General features: G+C 40.8%; 2 protein-coding genes across 2 annotated transcripts; both read left to right on the plus strand.

Annotated features, from left to right (window-relative positions):
* Window positions 1–1,989: 1,989 nt before the first annotated feature.
* On the plus strand, window positions 1,990–3,833 carry LOC143539362 (glucan endo-1,3-beta-glucosidase 14-like). The gene is made up of 3 exons (XM_077032702.1): window positions 1,990–2,242; window positions 2,564–3,597; window positions 3,696–3,833. Exons 1-3 carry the CDS (start codon window positions 2,191–2,193, stop codon window positions 3,765–3,767), a joined length of 1,158 nt encoding a protein of 385 aa, XP_076888817.1. The 5' UTR covers window positions 1,990–2,190; the 3' UTR covers window positions 3,768–3,833.
* Window positions 3,834–20,405: 16,572 nt separating this feature from the next.
* Window positions 20,406–22,073, plus strand: LOC143539339 (palmitoyl-monogalactosyldiacylglycerol delta-7 desaturase, chloroplastic-like). The gene is made up of 5 exons (XM_077032676.1): window positions 20,406–20,971; window positions 21,098–21,238; window positions 21,411–21,551; window positions 21,616–21,722; window positions 21,823–22,073. Exons 1-5 carry the CDS (start codon window positions 20,618–20,620, stop codon window positions 22,025–22,027), a joined length of 948 nt encoding a protein of 315 aa, XP_076888791.1. The 5' UTR covers window positions 20,406–20,617; the 3' UTR covers window positions 22,028–22,073.
* Window positions 22,074–22,390: the final 317 nt, after the last annotated feature.

Raw genomic sequence — 22,390 nt, forward strand, 5'->3', positions numbered from 1 at the left:
AATAATATTAAAAAATAATAATATTTTGGGTAATTTGATGTTGGTGTTGTAACTTGTAAGTTGTAACTTTAAATGCAAAAGTTCTATTTAAGTAATCTTATTACTTAAATAAGATTGGGCCCAACAAAACAAAAGCCCAAGCAAAGTAGCTGTAGCCTGTAGGTTCGAATTCGAATTTGGACAAAGTAAGCAATTGAAAATAATAAGTCTTCGACGGCTAAAAAGAAATGTAGAAGGAAGAAATCATAGAAATAATTGGTGATTGTTATTCATGAAGACAGTTAATTTAGTTATTAGTAAGTTTTATGTTTTATGTTTTGTTGCGTATTTGATTTAACCGTCATTTCTAGCTGAATCAATTTTAATTTCAACCAGTTTATCTTTTGATCTTGATTCAAGAAATTACGTGACATGATAATGTTAGATTCAATTCTTGAAACATTTGTCTCTACTTTGGCGTCAATGTAATCATGATGTATGTTTTCTTGGTCTTTAACCCGGCTTTAAATCCGTAATGTATAAGATTAAAAAAAATGGTCACTTTGTTGACTTTACTAAGATTTTAATTTATGATAAAAGAAACAAATAACGCTTTACATATCTAGATACATAATGAATCATTATTTGCATGTAAATCAACACCTTCATCTTTCTGCATATAAAAATGATGAGATGATGTAGGTCCGGTCGAATTTGAATGCAAATGAAGACTATAAACAAGAGCAATGAGTAAAAGAAGAAGATCAAACAAGCTAAAAAGTTGATATATATTGATGCAATGAGAAACAATCTCACAATGTAGATGTGAGCAACGAATCCGAGCACGATTTTTTATAGTATATACAAAAAGAAAAAAAAAATAGTTAAGAATTATATTATATATATATACGATAAGATTTTAGTTAATTGATTGAATTTATTTTGTAATTATCAACAATGCACTCTTACAAAACGTGAGCTATGTTCAAACCATAGGCTTGATGTCCTTAAATCAATTTGGAGACATGTTTTGTCCTAATTTCTAACCACCAACACAAATGTTTCTTTTATTTGAAGTTGACAACATGCATGGTTTAGTTTTTCTGGTTTAAACCACAAGATCTCCTAAAAATCAATAACATGTTGGTTTGGCAATTTTTATACCAAATAATCTATTTATTGACCTTAAATGAACGGGCCCAATACTAGGTTTGGCTTAACATGTTTGGTTGTTTAAGTTTGTTTTTTAAAAATATAAAACAAAATGCTGAAAATCAAATCTAACTAATATTGTATAAACTTTATAGAAACATGATCATATATGAAATGGAGTTTGGATCAAATACAAAATAACTTTTATTTTAAGAAACGTAAATATAAATAGAGTAGTTATGATAACACTAGAGTTTTTATTATTGCACTATAACTTTATAACTTTTGAACTATATTATTATTATTATTATTATTACACTATTTTATTTTTTTACAACATAAGTACTCTAGTTCAAAACTGTAATTATTTTAGTTATTTGTGTGTTCAGTACGTTGATTTTATTTGTATCGGATATGTGAAATAATAATCTTTATTTTTTTTTATCTTTTTTCCCTTTTAATTATGTCATGATAAGTCATAAGTTAACCGTTTTTTCTGTTACTTATGTATAATATAGATTGAACTTTTCTGGTACAAGTCAAATCCCTCTTTTTCTTAATATATCATTTGGTCCCACTATTTCTAACATGCCCACATTAAAGACATGTTCCATGATTCCAAATATATCATGTTTTAGGCCAGAAAGAGACATTGTCTCGGACCCGTTGATACGCGCAAAATGCATATTCGGTCACTTTTGTGACGCTTTATAAGAAGATGTTCATACCCGTCTTTATTTTAAAAAGACGGGTAAAAAAGACGGGCACGATTCTTAATCTTTAGATGATTATAAAAGTTAGGATGCTTTATTAGATGATCTTGAAAGTGAGGTTATCCAAAACCTATAACTAGCTACAAGTTGCCCATCATTCATTCATTCATTCATCCTTGGAATCTTGCATTAGCAACAATAATAGCATTCCTGAAGTTGAAGCACCCCAATTCACAAGCCACCATTCACAATTCCTTATTACAAAACCTTTGATTTTATTAAACCTATAACACACTATTCCTTTATCTCATTCTTAATACATCTATTAACCTCTAACATCCTAAACATGAGTTCGACTAACAGGTTCTTCTTCTGGTTTTTGACCATCTTTGTCAACGGTATGCAAACATCTTTCGTTTTTCTTCATATTATTATTACCCTCTTAGAAACTGTGTACTGCAGAGTTCTTTAATATTTATTTACATCTTATACGTGAAAAAATGTACTATGTATAATAACAATTAAAAAAAAACAAAAACAATTAACAAATACATTAATAATTTAAAACAAATGTATTTATTAATATAATTAGTACTTCTTTGAAAGTATATCAAAAAACGGTGAAAATGGATATGAAGGAGACACGTGACATGAGAGATGTGTTAGATAGTATTAATATGTACGCGTCACATTGTTTTTAACTTATCTTTTCATTGTAGTTGTGATATCAAGTGCGTTTACGGGCACGTATGGAGTGAACTACGGGCGTATAGCGGACAACATACCACGCCCCGAAAGTGTAGTGACCCTAATGAAGGCGGCTAAGATAATGAACACACGAATCTTTGACGCGGACCATGAAGTTCTCAGGGCTTTTAAAGGGTCAGGTATCGAAATAATGGTTGGGCTAGGGAACGAATTCTTGAGAGATATAAGCGTGAACGAAGACCGGGCTATGAATTGGGTTAAAGAAAATGTAGAGCCTTTTCTACCCGGGACACGCATTGTTGGTATCGCGGTTGGGAACGAGATACTAGGGGGTGGTGATCAAGAGCTTTGGGAGGTGTTGCTTCCCGCGGTGAAAAATGTATATAGTGCACTTGACCGGCTTCATTTAGCCGATAAAGTTCAAGTTTCGAGCCCACATTCGGCTGCGGTGTTTGCAACTTCTTACCCACCGTCCGCTGGCGCGTTTAAGGAATCGGTTATGCCTTACATGAAACCATTGCTCGAGTTTTTTTCGCAAATTAAATCGCCTTTTTATATAAACACATACCCTTTTCTTGCATATATTAGTGACCCTGATCACATTGATCTTAACTATGCACTTTTTAAAAAGAATCCGGGTATCTATGATCAAAAAACAAATCTACATTATGACAACATGTTCGAGGCCCAAATAGACGCGTCCTATGCGGCCTTAGAGAAAGCGGGCTTCGAGAAAATGGAAGTTATAGTGTCCGAAACGGGCTGGGCCTCACATGGAGACCAGAATGAAGCGGCTGCAACGGTTGACAATGCACGAACCTATAATTTTAACTTAAGAAAACGGCTTCTTAAAAAGAAGGGCACACCTTATAGACCGAAACGAGTGGTCAAGGCCTATGTGTTCGCAATGTTTAACGAAAACCTTAAGCCCGGCCCAACATCCGAGAGGAATTTCGGGCTGTTTAAAGCGGATGGAAGCGTTTCTTATAGTATCGGGTTCACAGGCCTCGTACCTTCTTCAGCAAAGTCGTTCATCGCCACGAAAGTAAGTCGATAAACTCGTAATCACTCATTTAATAAAAAAATTCTATTAAACGTTTGTTATAACTCTTTCTTTCTTTTCTTTTTTTTTTTGTGCTGCAGGGCTTTGGGTCTATACAATTGATGTTTTACACTATATCTGCTGCAGCATTTGTGCTAATCTTATCATTGTGACAACTTAAACCGCTTCGGATGTTAACAAATCCTCTGAATCCAACAAATATTATTAGGGATTTAGAAACATTCATGTACAATATGCTAAAGTATTTCTTGAATACATGTCTTCTATTCATTTTTCTATTATGTGCTAATTCAAAATACATACTTTTACTTTAATATATGAATAAAGAATTTGACTTGAATACACCATTTAACCTATGTTCTTATGATCATAAAAATAGGCTCAAGTTAATACTATGTGAAGAAACACTAATCGACCCCGGGCAGATTACGGATAATCTGGGGGTTAAATAGATGCTTCCCACGAGGGGTTAGATCCGGCAAAGATGGTTCTTCTGATAACCTGCAAAACAGACACCGTGAGCTCGTCACTGAGAAGGGGGGGGTACCTCCTTGTGACCACCCTCCAACGTGAAAATCAGACTAGATTGCTCTTGAATATAAGTGTATATTAAGAGATTGCTAGAGTAGATATCAGGTATATGATATAAGATACAAGATTAGATTAGATGATCATACCATTTGGGGTATTTATAGCCGAAGGTAGGTTTCCAAGAAGGTGTAGCCGGCTGAATAGTATTCCTGTTCTACCAACTGTGGCCTACGCACGTGCCATGCTGGTAGTTGGTGGGTAGGCAGCGGCTGACAGTGACCAGGCCTGCTGTGTACTATTCCTTTTCCACCAACTGCAGGCTATGCACGTGGTATGACAGGAGTTGGTGAGTAGGCAGCGGCTAATAGTGACATACAGTACAAGAGCATGCTGCTCGCCATACTGTTGTCAATGAGCTGTCGTATCTCTGGTCAGATCTTTTGCCCATACCTCGTCAGGTACAGTACAAAAGATCCTCCAGTATCGTACGGACTGGCTCATTCGGGCGGGAGTATTCCCCCTCCCGCCTTTGTGCGGGATTGTTCCCGGCTTTGCTCATTCCTTCAGGTGACTACTGAATTATTGAGAGCTAAGTGCCTTGTGCGTGTAGCCTTGCTGCGCGGGTGGCCTTCCCTGATGGCTTGTATCCGCAGCTGCGGGAACAGGCGGAGTACTTCACCATTGGGAGGCATTTCCTGCGGGAACAGCTTGCATACTGCGCGTAAGGACGTCACGTCTCTGAGCATGGTGGGTCCTGCGGATCCAGTTGGTTTCTGCGCAGACATCTCTCTTCAATGTGAGTCCTGCGGGTCCAACTGGGCTCTGCTGGGACCTACCTCTTCAAGTCCCCCCAGTCCAATGTTCTTCTCATGAATGTTTAGTGAGGTGAAATTTTGGACTTAAGCAAAGGGTTTTTGAAAAGGGTTTAGTTTTAAGGTTTTCCATGGGGATTCTTCCCGCGGGAGTCCTAATGTCACTTGCAGAAATTCCCGACTTTCCTGCTTGATCTTTGGGTATGATGCGGGTAGGTCTGTAACCTCCTCGCAAGTCAGGAGCGTTGAGTCCCACTTGTGTAGATTCTCCATGAGGTTTTGGTAGTTTTGAACATAGTGATCAATTATGTTAAAACCACCAATTCCATCTTGGAGCTTCAAACAATGTAGTTCTCGACGTTCCCGCTATGCGGGGATGTTATTCCCGTTTCCGCAAGCATTGCCCAGAAGATCCTTCTTGGTTTCAATTCCCTGCGGAGCGCTAGGTATGTGAAGGGTTTTGCCTTGACACTGTACCCGCACTCGTCTTATGGTTACTTTACTTCCAAGGTATTCCTGGCGTCAATTCCCTGCGGGTGCTCAGTATGTGAAGGGTTTTGCCTTGACACTGTACCCGCACCCGTCTTATGGTTACTTGGTTGCCGAGGTATTATTGGCTTCAATTCCCTGCAGGTGCTAAGTATGTGAAGGGTTTTGCCTTAACACTGTACTCGCACCTATCTTATAGTTACTTGGTTGCTAAGGTAAGGGGTATATTCCCGCTTACTTTTGAATCTTTTTGAAATTTTGAAATTCGAAGAGTTGGTGAAAGGATAAGAACAGTCCAAACTGTTGAAACGTCGTCCGACGGTTTCTTTTGACTGTGTCAGGACGTGCAGGAAGTTATGGTGACGTGACAGTACATGGTCATTCCAGACGCTTTTTCAGGCGCGTGGGCGCGATTTTTCGGGCGCGTGGCCGCGAAATTAATGGCACGCGTCCTTTCAACAGCTGTTGCCGGCTTGCTCTTTGCCACATGTCATAGTTTCATTGCACCTGCGATTTCTCTCTCTTCCGCATTAAATTCATCGCATTAATTGCGATGAGTATATAAAGGGGGAGAGGGTCCTTTGCAATCCACACTTTCACTTCTCTCTTCTTCTAAACGATTTCCGGCGAATACTCACTATTCCGTCGAGCATTCTTCTGAAATCGTTTTTCTGTTTATCCAAACATGTCTTCTTTTGCCGAGGAGTCTGACGTGTTCGTCGAGAATCCGTCGTCCACTTCTGATAAGGACGACAAGAGCACTGCTGGCGAGTGCCAGTGCGCTCTTCCTGCCGAGCTTTTTCAGTACATCGTCCGGAAGTTCATGCTCGAGCCGTTCGAGCCTGAGTTTCCGGAGCCACACCAGACGGTGTACGATGCCCCGAAGGGCAAGATAGGGGTGTATGCTGCATTCTTCGTTTATGGGAATCTCAGGTTCCCATTGACGAAGTTTGTATACCGTGTCGTGGAGAGGCACGGTGTGCATCTGACGGAGGTACACCCGATGGCGATCGCCAAGATCTGCCACTTTGAGTGGGTGTGCCTCATTCTGGGCGTGGAGCCCCACGTTGATCGGTTGATGACTTTCTACTCCTGGAGGTGCATCCAGTGGTGGTACACCTTGGTTAATCGGATCAAGGGGTTGAAGATCTGCGCAACCGAGCGCAGTCTTCGTTCGTGGAAGCGGGAGTTCTTTTATATCTCCGCTCGCGTCCTCCCGATAGCGATGACGTTTAAGAATGGGAGAGCACTCCCCGCCCTTCACGCCCCAAACTACCAGGAGGCGGAATGGTTCGCCAAGATCTCCCGGATCCAGACTCCGGTGTACCGCTTTGCGGAGTCTGGGATGGTGATGCTTGGGATGAGCCGGGTGTGGAAGGAGGCGTCCCAGATTCCCATCGTCCTCGAATACGGTTTGAACTCTGTCCCTTACGGTATGCACTGTCTTCTTTGTTGATATAGGTTTTTCTTCTAACTGTTTCTTTTTTATTTCAGAGGGGAACGACTTGCAGTCTCTTTTGCAGCCGCGGGAGAGTGATGGTCCCGCTCGGATGGGTACTCGTGCACTAGATGAGAACGAGTTGCCCATCCTTGAACAGACGGCGGATCGGTTCGTGGAGGTCTACCCGCCAGGCCACGAGATCCTGAGCGCCAGGCGGCCAGGTAAGGAGTTATTCAACCCTCGACCTCTCAGTGCTGAAACCTCTGCTGGAATTCCTCTAATCTTGTGTTCTGATGAGGAATCCGCAGATGGTCCTCCGTTGGTGCGGAAAAAGAAGGCTGCCGGCGGGAAGGGGAAGGCGAAGGTTGCCTCCACTGCCGATCCGGTGCATCGGTCTGATTCAGAGACCGAAAGCGAGGAGGTGGCGGGGAACCCTGGTGGTGATAAGACCACTGCTCCGGAGGCTGAGACGACCGTCACCTCCGAGCAGCCCAGGACAACGACGGTGAGCGGCGTGAAGAGGCCGGCTCCATCGGGTTCGTCCCCGCCTGTTCGCACTTTTAGGCTCAAGAAAACCCGTAAGTACAAATTATACTTTTTAACTTCATATCTTTCCGCCATTATACTTATATCTTCTTTGTGCAGGCGTGGATGCTACCGCATTCCAGGGTGGAGCGGGGAGGAGCACCTCCGGACCCATGACGGTAGGCTTGGTCAACCTACCTGAGGCGATGACCCAGGCGGCTGCGCCTGCTTCAGTTGGTTCAGTTGCTCACCCAGTTGAGCCAACTGTTCCAATTGTGATGACATCTCCGCCGGCTGTCAGTGCCATATTTACTGAATCTTTCACTGAGCCGGCGGTGACTATTTCTGCGGGTACTTCCGCAGCGGCGACCACGGTTGTGAGTTCACCTCCGGTGAGTTCACCTCCGTTGGTTTCTACCGTGGCGGCCTCCATGCCTCCGACGTCGGCAGCTACGGCCGATCCTTCAGGTATGCTTGGGGCTTCTCGCCAACCTCTGCCTCCTTCCCATCTGCCTGACCTCTTGGATGGATTTCCCTTGGGTTCAGGTGATGGGTTTGGCGGCTATCGGCCTGTTGTCGACCCTACAGGTGCGTAGGGTTCTTTTGGCCTTTTTTTATCATCTTTTCCTAACTGCTTTTTGTTTTTTGCAGTGTCGGATTCCAATGAAGTGTATGTTCCACGATGGAACATCCGCCGAGGAACAACCCTTCGCACGCCTGTGGAGTGCGTGGAGTGGGCTCGTCACGAAGCTCCCAGTGGTGAGTTGGGGGAAGCAATGGCTAGCTACCAGGAGGGTAGGCTAACCAACGAGCTTCGGATTCTCCTGGCCCGGATGCAGCCGCGCGTCGAGCTGCTCTGTCGTGAAAACGACAAGTTAAAAGCAGCTCGTATTCAAGAAGTAGCTCAGGCGCGGGCTGTCCGGGAGGAGAACAAGAGGCTTACCGCAGTGGCTGTGGAAAAGGAGAAGGCCTTCAAGGCCCTCGAGGTTGAAGTTCAGGCCCGGCTCGAGGCCCGTTCCAAGGCTGCCCAAGCTGTTAATGAACAGCTTCGGCTGGCTAAGGAAACTGCACGGAACGCAACTGAGAGGGCCACCAAGGCTGAAGCTGTTGCTGAGCCTCTACGCCTCGAGAATGAGGAACTTAAAGCCAAACTAGAGGCGCTCCAACAGGCTCATGATGCCTTGGCGATGGAAGACGCCAAGAAGCTTCAAGAGATCTTGGACCAGAGGGGGGTGCTTGACCACACTGAGCGGAAGCTAAAGGGCGTTGAAGAGGCTGCGGCTAAAGAAGTGTTGCTTGCCAACCTCAACAAAAGTGAAGCCGAACGCGCCCGTAACCAAGCTCAAGCTGCCCTCCAGGAAGCTCTGGTTACCAAGGAATGGCTTCTTCGAGAAGCGTTGTCGCAGGTAAGCTTAGCTTCATAATGTCTTCACGCTTTTCTTTGTAAATAGAAAAGGTTTTGATACTTGTATTTTTTCTTGTAGGTTGTGCATCGAGTCTTCACGGACACATCATACGACGATGCCATGAGCGCAGCCCTCAACGCTTCTCACGAGGATGGGGAAAAGGCCGGCTTCCTGCTTGGTCTAGGGTTCGTTGAGAAAGGCATCCCGCCTTCCAACTTCCCTTTATATGATGTTGATACTGAAGCTGTATATGACCAAGCAGTGAATCAGTATGCCGCCTTCCCGCATCCGGTGGTGGAGAAGGTGAACGAAGTTGCTGCTGCTGATGATGGGCTAGCCATTCTAAAGACCTTCCTTGAACCGCCACAGCCAACTGATGGTGCGGGTACAAGTGGGTTTGGAGGGAGTGGTCCTGAAGCTTGAACCTTAAGATCCCTTCCCACTGTTAGGATAGGTTTAGCTTGTATAGATTTATATTCTTGTAGGCGGGTAGTTACCCGGCCATTCTTGTAATGAATTATTATGAAATATAAATCTTTGTGCGGGTAAGACCGCTACTTTCACTGGATGACTTGCTTTATAAACGTTATATGACTTGCTCATGCATACTTTAGTTTAGATTAGCAATTTTCCAAGTGTTTAGAATAAGTTAACCTTTGAACGTGGTAGATAATAGGTTGAAGTATTGCTTCCTCCTTCGTGATTGTGCGGGTAGGACCGTCACTTGCACTTAGTAGGATGGCTAAACTTTACCTATATCTGACCTGCGTGGAGGTTTTCCTCATCTTTTTGTTAGAAATTTTCTAAGTGTTTAGAATAAGTTAACCTTTGAACGTGGTAGATAATAGGTTGAAGTTTTGCTTCCCCCTTCGTGATTGTGCGGGTGAAACCGTCACTTGCACTTGGTAGGATGGCTAAACTTCACCTATATCTGACCTGCGTGGAGGTTTTCCTCATCCTGTTAGAAATTTTCTAAGTATTTTGAATAAGGTAACCGTTCGACGCGTGGTTGTCAATAGGTTAGTTCGGTTTCTTCTATCATGATTTGTGCGGTTAAGACCGGCACTTTCATTTAGTGGGATCACCAAACTTTACCTATGACTGACCTGCGTGAAGGTTTGCCGTTTTTTGTGTTTATGCGGGTTTTGCCGCCTTCCACAAGCAACGATTTCTTTACACTTATTTATGCGGTGAAAACCGGCATCAGTGTTTTGAATAAATTAACCGTTCGACGCGCGGTTGTCAATAGGTTAGTTCGGTTTCCTCCATCATGATTTGTGCGGTTAGGACCGGCACTTTCATTTAGTGGGATGACCCAACTTTACCTATGACTGACCTGCGTGAAGGTTTGCCGTTTTTTGTGTTTATGCAGGTTTTGCCGCCTTCCACAAGCAACGACTTCCCCACTTATGTATGCGGTGAAGACTGGCATATCAGTGTGGGAAGTTCATAAGTATAAATGTAAGATCAGCATCGATGTTCTAAGGAGAATCATTTCCATTAGAAGTGGCTCTGGGCCTTTTTCTTTACAAATTTGGAATTGATCTACATGCAAACTGTGTAATTGAGCTCCCTTCCATGTTGTTGGGATGGGAGTGCCATCGAGCCGATATGCACCTGGTTCGGGATCTCGTTGTTTACGCAGTATGTAGTCTCCAACATTGAAGCTGCAATTTTATTCGTGTTTTCCCCAACTGGGGTTCTACACGCATCAGCCTGCTCAGCGTTCGTTACGCCACGAGGTGCGCGAGCGTCCCATCTCTGACAAATGCTTCGACAATGTCCTTTACGTCTGTGCATTCTTCAGTGTCGTGGCCTTTTGTCCTGTGAAAGTCACAGTATTTGCTCCGATCAGCATTGTGACGATGTCGGATTATTGGAGCCTTTGGCCATGGGAGCTCCTCAGTGGCGAATATCTCGGTGACGCTTTTGGTGAGTGGCGTCCATCTGGAGTTCTGGTTCGACTGTACGTTATCCCTTCCACCTAACCGATGTTGCAAGCCGGATAAGGTGTCAAAGTTTACCCTTGACTGCCAAATGCCTAGCTTCCGCTTTTTGTTTTGTCGGGCGGTAAGGACGTTGTCTTCTCTTGTTTTCTGGGTGTAGAGGTTTGTGCTCTGGGGGAGATCTCTACCCAGTTGCTTCTCCGTTTCCGCAAAGCGTTTAGCTGCTGTCATGATGGCATCCCATGTGGATGGCATGCCATCTTTACCCGTTAAGGTGCGGATGAGCTCTGGGTCGTTCGCGCCCTGGATAAAAGCAGCGCGAACAAGATCTTCGCTAATATTACCCAGACTTAGCTTCTTTGAGTTGAAGCGAGTGATGAAGTCTGGCAAAGATTCATCTTCCTCTCTAATGCATTTGAGGATTGTCCATTGCTCTTCGGTATACTTTCTTTGTTGGCTGAAGTGTTGGCTAAACTTCTGTTGGAAGTCCGCCCAATCGTAGATGTGGTTGACCGGTAGACGATCGAACCACGCTTTAGCTGGCCCAACAAGCGTCATTTGGAACATGTAACACCACGTAGGTTCCGTCCAATTACTGACGGTTGCCCCCGCTATGAATCTGTTTAAATGATCGTCTGGATCAGATATACCATCGTAAGTGCCGATGTTGGACATCTGTTTGGCACTTTTGGGGGCGATTGCTTCCGCAATGTCCCTTGCAAATGTGGACGTTCCCGCATTTGCTGCAGTTGGTCTAAATGCTTTGGAGAAGTCACGTGGGTTTCCACCCGCGTTTTTTGGTTTGAAGGTTTCTCCAAAATGCCTTCTCGGTTGGGAGTCCGTTTCCTTACGCTTCCTTTTCGCCCTATGACTAGGGTTTGCGTCACTATCGGATTCCTCCGAATCATCGTCAAAGTACTCTATGAATTCATCAGCCTGTTGGAGTAAACGTAAGCGTTCATCCAACTCAGCTTGGAATTCTTTTTGACGTGCTTCCGCCCACGCTTTAACTTCATCGAGTGTTTGGCGGGGGAGCCTCGTTCGTTGTCTCTCTAACTGGGTATCGGTGAATCCCAGTGAGCGATTATTTACTGCACTTGCCCCAGCTTGGGTAACTGGGGTAGTGTTCGTAAAATTTACTGCACTTGCCCCGGCTTGGGTAACCGGGGTAGTGTTCGTAAAAACTGTGTAGTCGCCGGTATTCCCCCCAGTAGCTGGGGTTGTGGTTACCGGAGTTTCTTTAACCATCTTTCCAGAAGTTTTGAGAAAACTGAAAAAGATTTAAGTTCTAGCTTTTATGCACGGATGGCGCCAATGAAGAAACACTAATCGACCCCGGGCAGATTACGGATAATTTGGGGGTTAAATAGATGCTTCCCACGAGGGGTTAGATCCGGCAAAGATGGTTCTTCTGATAACCTGAAAAACAGACACCGTGAGCTTGTCACTAAGAGGGGGGGGGTACCTCCTTGTGACCACCCTCCGGCGTGAGAATCAGACTAGATTGCTCTTGAATATAAGTGTATATTAAGAGATTGCTATAGCAGATATCAGGTATATGATATAAGATACAAGATTAGATTAGATGATCATACCATTTGGGGTATTTATAGCCGAAGGTAGGTTTCCAAGAAGGTATAGCCGGCTGAATAGTATTCCTGTTCTACCAACTGTGGCCTACGCAAGTGCCATGCTGGTAGTTGGTGGGTAGGCAGCGGCTTACAGTGACTAGGCCTGCTGTGTACTATTCCTTTTCCACCAACTGCAGGCTATGCACGTGGTATGAAAGGAGTTGGTGAGTAGGCAGCGGCTAATAGTGACATACAGTACAAGAGCATGCTGCTCGCCATACTGTTGTCAATGAGCTGTCGTATCTCTGGTCAGATCTTTTGCCCATACCTCGTCAGGTACAGTACAAAAGATCCTCCAGTATCGTACGGACTGGCTCATTCGGGCGGGAGTATTCCCCTTCCCGCCTTTGTGCGGGATTGTTCCCGTCTTTGCTCATTCCTTCAGGTGACTACTGAATTATTGAGAGCTAAGTGCCTTGTGCGTGTAGCCTTGCTGCGCGGGTGGCCTTCCCTGATGGCTTGTATCCGCAGCTGCGGGAACAGGCGGAGTACTTCACCATTGGGAGGCATTTCCTGCGGGAACAGCTTGCGTACTGCGCGTAAGGACGTCACGTCTCTGAGCATGGTGGGTCCTGCGGATCCAGTTGGTTTCTGCGCAGACGTCTCTCTTCAAGGTGAGTCCTGCGGGTCCAACTGGGCTCTGCTGGGACCTACCTCTTCACTATGCATAAATTACATAGTGCATTTTATACTTATTATGCAAGAATATGCAAATATAACTTAATAAAAAAATTAAGACAAATAATATAACATAACAATACTTCACATAACATCATAATTATTATTAATCAAGGTTGAAAGAGTTTATCACCACATTTGCATTTCCATGAAAGAAGATAATAGTTATCCCAGTGAGACTGATCATCGCGGTAACGAACCGTCTTATAATGTGGAGGAATTACCAAAGTAGCCTCACAAGGCCTGCAATTCACACACTTGTTCACACACTTTGGTGGCCTTGACCCCAAGATTTTCTTGTTTTTTCCAACACTTGTCACACCTTCATCATCAACACCTAAAATCAACAACAAGATTCATAATTTAAACACCCTTTTGGATTTCAAGTGTATAATATAAGTTTAGGTGTTTAAAGCTTGCTTCTTTTCGGTTTTTTAGCATTCATTACCTGATAGGGGTGTGCAGAAAACCGAATTAATTCACCCATAATCAAATTAACCGATGAAACCAAACTGTTATAACCGAGACGTACCAAGGTTATATGCATTTTTTTTTCTAAAATTATAAATTATATGTGTATTATTAATGTTATGTGATACACTAATATATACAAATGTGTAGAACAATTTATTCTATGGTAAAAAAAAATTTCAAGTCCAAACTTTCATGCCTAGTTATATTGCTATGAGCAATTTTTTAGGCCCAAATTCACGGTCTAACCGACCAATAACTGACCTGCTATAACCTTGAAAACCGATTAACCAAAACTGTATAACAGGTCGGTTATGGTTATGGCCATCCATTAACCGACATCTCGGCTATGGTTATGGCTATGATTTTTGGCCAAAACTGACGCATGCACACTCCTATTACCTGATATTGCATGTGATACAGTGAGAAGAAATAAGAGAAAAATAGCTATGAAAGTTAACAACTTGATTCCAAGTAGGTAGGTCCTTGCAGGTGCCATCAATAGTTTATAACAAACTACTTGAAGAAATTTGAATATTTGATATAAATAGAAGAATATGATATGATCAGGAGCCTGTGAGATATTAATAATAGTTGTCCTGCATGTAGTAGTACTATTACAAAAATAGTGAAGATTAATAATATGAAGAAGAATATCTTTAGGCTGAGGGGTGTGGAGCGCGAGAGGGGGCGCGTGAGCCCATCCGCTCGCGCCCCGGGGCGCGAGCACCACACCACCGAGGCGCGAGAGGGGAGCGAGAGGGGCGCGAGCGCGGAAATCCAGGCGGGCGCAAGGGGTCTCGCGGGAGAGGTTGCGCGTGAGGGAGCCTGGGAATGCGTAAATAGAGCCGTTGGGCTCTTTATGTTTATTAAAAAAAAAAAAAATTTTCTCTATATAAACCAATATCAACCCAATATCACATACCACACCCAAAATCACATAAAATACTTACCACAACCTAAAAAAAAACCCAAAATCACCCCATCTTCCAAACCTTTTTTTAAAAACATGGCTGGAAATTGGTACCCAAACCTAGATTCAGATTACAGTTACGACGATTTATGGTCGGCACCGGACCAACCGATGTTTTATTCGGGGTCGCAACAATCATCCGGCTTTCAACCATCCAACATACAACCGTCTCCTAACTTTGTTGTTCCGGAGACACAAGAACCAGAAGGTGAAGCTGCGGGACAAAGAAGACGCGTCCACCGGAAAAAACAAGTTGCAACGGACGGGTCGGGTTCGGCTTCGACTGGAAGGACGAAACGGAAAACCACTCCGTGGTCATCGGATGAGAAGGAAGCCCTGTGTCGGGCTTGGATAGTCATTTCTGAGGATCGGCGTTGCGGTAATTGTTTTAACGTTTTTAAAAATGATTTTTAATAAAAAAGTTAAATAAAAAAGTTAAATGACTTACAAATTTATTTATGCATTTTGCAGCGGACTACCAAAAGAGCAAGGTCTTTTGGACAAAGGTTAGGGAGACGTTCTATTCGCTCGTTGGGAGTACAGAGCGGAACGCCGATATGATTTCGGGTCGGTGGACCGAAATCAGAAAATTTGTCGGCTTGTTTACTAATCTGTTCAACAGGAACGCCGGTCGTATGAGACCAAGTGGCAGTGACGATTTGGCGGTTTATAATTTCACTGTCGAAGAGTGGAAGCAGGAGTGCCTGCGGAGGTATGGGACGGTGAAGACGTGGGACGATGTAAAGGTGTGGGAGAGGTTGAGAAGGTGTTCTAAGTGGGTTGAGCTGGTGGCGCCGGACCTTGATGCCGAAGTAGGGCCGAAACGGACTAAAACTAGTTCGTCTGGAGCGTATAGCACTTCCGCCGGGTCGGATTGCCGGGTTGGATTCGACCTAAACGTTGCGGGGGAGGAAACGTCTTCACCGCCGAGGAGGCGGCCATTGGGAAGGGACGCCAGGGGGAAAAAACCGGCTGAGGGGGAAGCCGTAAACATCACCGATCTTGTTGAATCCCACAATAAATTCAACAAAACCATGGAGGTGGTCTCTAATGACAAAAAGGAAAAAAAAAGAATGAGAGATTTGGACTTCCTTACAAGAGACTTCAGTAACCTAAATCCGGTCGACCAAATGCTGATGGAAAAACAAAAGGAACGTATCCGGAAGAGGTTGATCGAAGAAGACCAAGCCGAAGAATAAGAATAATGTTTTTTTTTAGTACTTTAATTTTTTTTTAGATATTAATGTGTTTTTTTAATTAATGTGTGTTTTTTTAAATAATTTATGAGTTTTTTTAATAATACGTTTTTTTAATACATTTATAAAAAAATAAAAAAAAACCGCTCGCGCCCCCTCTCGCGCCCCTCCACACCAGGGCCCGGGGCGCGAGCACCATAACCAACACCCATCTTATCAAGTTTCTCTCTCTGCCACACGTCAAAATATTATTGGCTGGAGCCCCCACTCGCGCCCCCTCTCACGCCCCCCACACCCCTCAGCCTTAGGGGATTGGGTTACTATTTATGTAGGGAATACCATAATAAAAGATGTATCATATGTGACAGCAAAGTCAAATAAATGTTTGGAGAATAAGGGACAGGCTTCCTGTTATTAAATCAAACTCCTTTCCCACTTAAAACTTAACTGTTTATCTTCATGTTTTTGGCAAAATGTTACAGTTGCACTTGCTTTGATATGACTTATTATCTAGAATCATGAGCCATGGTTTCTTTTTTTACCAACATGGCAACATTACCCTTGTGATATGAGCCTGCCAAGAAAAAAAATGTGACATTAATAGTTAACTGTCTTTATCCTTGGTTGGTCAAACTGCTATTGGTAATGCTGCAATCAGAATTTTATGTATACTTTCAGGGGTGTTAACGGTTTTTGTTTGAAGGTTGGCCGGTCCAACTTGATATGAACCCAAAAATTTGGCCCGAACCTGAAAATCATGTAAGACACGTGAACCTGAACACGATTCGCATATTGACGGGTTTGATTGAACACGACCCATTTGACCCGAATTTTTTTCTCTTTCTCATATTAATACTTAATATTCATATTTTTGCAACAAAAAAAAAACATTAAATAGTTACATTTTAATTATAAAGTATTATGTCAAGTTCCTTATTACTTATAAATTTTGACATAAGATACCCAACCAATTTAATTTATTACATAAAACACATTTGTAAAAAATACAATTAAAAAAATTGGGTTTAACGGGTCAACCCGCGGGTTGACTCAAGCCCGACCCGTTTAACAAAACAGAATTGCGGGTTCGACCCGAAATTGCCCCAACCCGGCCCGTTTATACCAAGCCCACGGATTGTGTGTTAGGTTCGTGTAAGAAGTTCACCCCATTATAATTTAACTTAGCATAGTGATAAATGCTCAAATATTTATGTGAATTGAATGCGTTATTTACAAAATTATATTAAAATAGAAACAGGATCAAATACATTTTATTCTTAACATGAAAACGGTGAGAATCAATTTGTTGTTATGATTAGGTTTACTTTTATAGGTGTTTGCTGCTATTTTTTGTTCGTATTTGCTTATTTTCGATTATGAGACGTTATAAGTATTTGCTTATTTATATTTAGTTGTTATTATTAGATGTTTTCTTTTGCTATTATAAGTATTTGCTGGTATATGTTGTTATTATTTTGTTCTTGATTTTGATTCTTTTGTTGTAGTTTTTAGGTTCTTTTCTTTGTTATTATAAGTCATTGTATATGTAGATTGGTATTGTTTCTTGCGTTCGCATTTTTAAATAAATTGACATTATTTCCTACGTACTCATGTTAAGATCAAAATGTACATGAACCTTCCCCTATTAAAATATATACAAAAATAATTATAAATATATAAAAATTAGTTAAAAATAGTAAAAGAGCCTAGCTTGAGCTTTTGAAACTATTCATGAACCGAGCTCGAGCTCTATAGAAGTTAACGAGCTGAACTCGAGCCTAGTCAAGTTCGGGCTTGGCTCGTTTGTGCCCCTAAGTCTACAATCAGCATTATATGTACATTTCATTTTAACTTAGCATAGTGCTTAATGTTTCAAACATTCATTGGCATGTGCGGTACATATAATTTTCTTTACTTATATATTTGTAAAAAAATTGTGTTTACATCAAGAAAGAAGGTAAACATGCAACAAACTACGCCACAAGCCTTTTTTGAATAGCAAAACTCAATCTTCTAAACATCACATCGATAGATCTTGGAGTCATAGCCAATGGCGAAGGTTGCTTAGTGCCAGGGGTGGCTTCACCCCCCTGTTTTTTTTACGTAATTTACTCGTTTTCGTCCGAAATTTTTTATACGTAGTGTAAATTTAGCCGTTTTCAGCCGAAATATTTTCATACGTAATGTAAAATTTAGTTGTTTTCGGCTGAAAATATTTATATCTGGTGTAAACTTTAGCCGTTTCAGATGAAATTTTTTATACGTAGTGTAAAATTTAGCCGTTTTCGGATGAAACTTTTTATACGTATTGTGAAACTTAGTCGGCCGAAAATTTTTATTCGTAGTGTAAAAGTTAGCCGTTTTCGGATGAAACTTTTTATACGTATTGTTAAATTTAGCCGTTTAAGGCCGAAAATTTTTAGATACCCACCTCAGCAAAGAAAACAAGAAAAAGTATTGGGTGGGCGAGCTCAACATTAATAGCCTTGTTGGATTTGATTTTTGTACGGGAAAGTCAGAACACGCATTTGTAAGTTATTTTTATCATTTTTCGTTTTGTTATATAATTAGGTATAACATATCAACCAGGGGCGAGCAGATGAAATAGACCGTTTCATATTTCATATACATGTGGTAACATAAAAACTGCTAACACTATAATTTAATATATATGTGGTATCCTCATAAACGGGTTGGTTCGGTTTATAACTAAAAATTTAAATGAAAATTACATACTGATTTTGTGGGTGTAATATATAAACGGGTTGGTTCGTGTTCAGGTCCATGAAACCAAACCGGAACCAAACCGTTACTAACGGTTTGGTTTGGTTCGGTTTAAAATTTATACGGTTTGGTTTTGGTTTACATAAATTAAAAACCGTTACCAACGGTTTGGTTTATAGTTTGACGAAAAACCGCGAAAACCGGACCGTGAACACCCCTACTTGGCTTTGAGGTTTCGCCTTACATTAACCCTTTATTAGTTATGATGCTAATATTTTTAACAATTTTAAGTTAAAAAGTTAGAGCCGAAATGGAAAAAGAACTAGAAAATGAAAGGAAGTCAAGAAACGAGTTGGAAGAACGAGCAACGAATGGAACAAATGGAAAAAGAACGTAAGGAAAATGAAGAAATGAGGAAAAACAATCTGATGAGCTTATGAGAAAGTTTGAGGTCGGTAGTAATTAGTAGTAGTTTCAAATATTTTGAATTTATAACTTATTAGTGAAGGTTTGGTAATGTAAACCTGTTTTGAATTTATGTTGTTGGGTTTGTTAAACTTATGAAAAAACATGTTTTGAATTTATGCTAATGTGTTTAGTTACATTTTTAGCCACATTAACAATAACCTCCAGTGTCTATATGATATGATTGGCCATACAATACATCACTATGTGTGACGAAAAGTTTTGACATTAGCCACACTTTAAATTAGGAAAAACATTATGTGTGACAAACGGTAAAACAATAGTCACACCACAAACTACAAAAGAGTGTTTGACTGGGAAGTTCACATTTTTTACCACATTGACAATAACCTCCAGTGTCTATAAGATATGATTAGCCACACGGTACCTCACTATGTGTGACGAAAAGTTTGACAATAGCCACACTTTAAATTACGAATAGCATTATGTGTGACAAACGGTAAGACAATGGCCACACCACAAACTACAAAAGAGTTTTTGACTAGCAAGTTCACATTTTTAGCCACATTGACAATAACCTCCAGTGTCTATATGATATGATTAGCCACACAATACCTCACTATGTGTGACGAAAAGTTTGACAATAGCCACACTTTAAATTAAGAAAAACATTATGTGTGACAAATGGTAAGACAATAGCCACGCTATAATCTACAAAGGAGTGTTTGAGTGGCAAGTAAACATATTTAGCCGCTTTTAATGTAATATTCAGTCTCTATATAATATAATTAGCCACACTATTATTAAATTTAAGTGGTCATTGCTTTGCTATATCCACACGGTATAGATCACAATGCACGCTTAACACAACCCTATTGGCCACATTATTATAAAATTCATGTGGTTGAAACATTAATTCATGTGGCTCTATACGTGCAATGGTCACTCATAGTAAATAGTCATGTGGCCATTTTCTACCGTTTAGCCACACTTATTGGAGAGTCTTTTTGATGGCCAGCAACTAATGCCAGTACCCTTTAGCCACACTTATTACCACTTAAGGTCACTAAAAACTGTGTGTGGCCATATCATACCCACGGTGTCGCGACCTTTGGCCACATATGACCTGAACCAAATGTTTGTGGCTAAAGGCCTACGGCTACACTTTTTACATATGGCTGATGGTCAATATTCACGTAGTGATATTAATTAATTGTATGAAAAAGAAAAAAAAAGAAAGTAAGTAAACAAATAAATATAACTTAGAAAATCGTTTTCATTGTTTACAACATGCCTTATTTTCAATATCCTAAATTTTAACTTTATAAATATATATAAACAAAGAAATTGTTAAACTAAAAGAAGATTGGTCTAAACTATAAACTATAAAGTATACGAACAACTTTAGTAGATTTTGTTTTTATTTACTAGGTAGACAAAAAGCATTTTAAAATCACCCATGATAATTAATTTTTAAACCATTTATTTTCTTTAACATTTTTTTAATCAACATCCTTTAGATAAAAAAACTCAGTTAAACAATACCTAATTTCCCTCAGCATCTCCATAAATATTCGGATCAAGTTCATGTTTAAACAATTACCAAAGTATACCTCGGGGTTATTAATTAACTAATATTAATATTGTTATTAATATTAATAACAATAACAATAATAATATAACAAACTTAACCCTACAATTCCGCTATATATACCCACAAGAACCGCACAACAACTTGCCGGAATAACAAACGATGAGAAACTTATTATTCTCACTCTCCGACTCCGACGGTGAACACCAATCCGATCACCGGAAAATACCCTTTTCCGATGTGGTTGTCACAGGCTCTAGGAACCATTTTTTGGAACGAGAATGGAGACCAATTGATATTCAAGTTGCTACATGGGTTCTTTTGGTTCATGTCCTTGCACTTTTCGCACCCTTTACGTTCTCTTTCGACGCGTTATTGCTCGCGTTTATCGGTTACTTGTTAACCGGACTTGTCGGCATCACTCTCTCGTATCACCGCCTTCTCGCTCACCATAGTCTCAAGCTGCCTAAATGGCTAGAGTATACGTGTGTTTATTTCGGAGTTCTAGCCGCACAGGTTCATAATATTAATATTCGTAACATATTAATATTATCTGACAGCAATAAGCTTGTGTCGCTAGTCCTTTATTATTTATTTTTTTTAATGGTTTAAAGTGTGATTATATTATTATTTTGCATGTAGAGAGATCCGATATTTTGGGTGAGCATGCATCGATATCATCATCAGTTTGTCGACTCAGAAAAAGATACACATTCACCTATTAATGGCTTTTGGTTTAGTCATATGGGGTGGCTTTTTGATAGTGGATACATTCTTGAAAAGGTATCAAGATTTGAATATAGATGAGATCTATATATGGTTAAACTATTATATATGTTTGCTAAAGTTTTTACTTTTTAGGCATTTAGCAATTAGCATTCGAATCTCACGTGCCAACTTATATAAATACTTCTTTAATTTGATTTTATATTTTTATATGTATTTTGGGATGTAGTATCAAGAGCGGAAAAATGTGGAAGATTTAAAAAAGCAATGGTTCTATATGTTTATTAGAAAAACGTACTCGTGGCATGTACTTGGATTGGGAGCTTTCTTATATGCTTGGGGCGGATTTCCGTATCTCGTTTGGGGCATGGTAAGTTTCTATTGATATATATGAAATTCTTTCAAGCGTTTTGAGCATGTGACGGCGTATGCAGGGTGTTAGGACCGTGTGGGTTTATCACCTCACTTTTTTGGTGAATTCCGCTTGTCACATTTGGGGATATCAAGCATGGAAAACCGGTGATCTCTCCAAGAACAATTGGTAATTAAGTTCTTAACAATCTTTAAATTGTTGCTTTAATTTTACACTAGACTTAAAAAATGTACACGTTAAAGTTAAAACTAAACTCATCATGAATTAGGTGGGTAGCGTTGCTTACATTTGGAGAAGGGTGGCATAACAATCACCATGCATTTGAGTTCTCGGCTCGACACGGATTGGAATGGTGGCAGATTGACATTTCATGGTACATCATACGACTTCTTGAAGTTCTTGGATTGGCAACTAACGTCAAAGTGCCAACTGAGGTTCACAAGCTTAAAAGATCACTCAATGCACTCAAGTGATACTATCATTTTACGAAATACAACTTTAAACACGTTCTATGATAGAGGCACTATATACGTATGAATACGTGTATATTTGAATTTTGTTTTATTATAACGAAAGACCTAGTTGTGCTTGGTTAGCTTCAGATGCAAATAAAATTATAAAATGGGTATTTGTGCTTTTTTTTATATATTATTTAGCATGTATAAGGAATCTTTTAGTAATGTTTCTTTTAATCAGTGTATTTAATATGATTGAATAAAAAATTCAAATAGTAATATATTAGTTATAATTAAGTTGTTTATTTTATATGTCATGAGATATTTGTATGTACGCAGATATTCCAGCTATGTCAATATTCTATATCATTTGTCGTGCAA

This window comes from Bidens hawaiensis, unplaced genomic scaffold (assembly GCF_021521415.1).
Source record: "Bidens hawaiensis isolate Kalapana, Puna unplaced genomic scaffold, B.hawaiensis_p1.1 tig00011861_1, whole genome shotgun sequence".
Classification (NCBI taxonomy): domain Eukaryota; kingdom Viridiplantae; phylum Streptophyta; class Magnoliopsida; order Asterales; family Asteraceae; genus Bidens; species Bidens hawaiensis.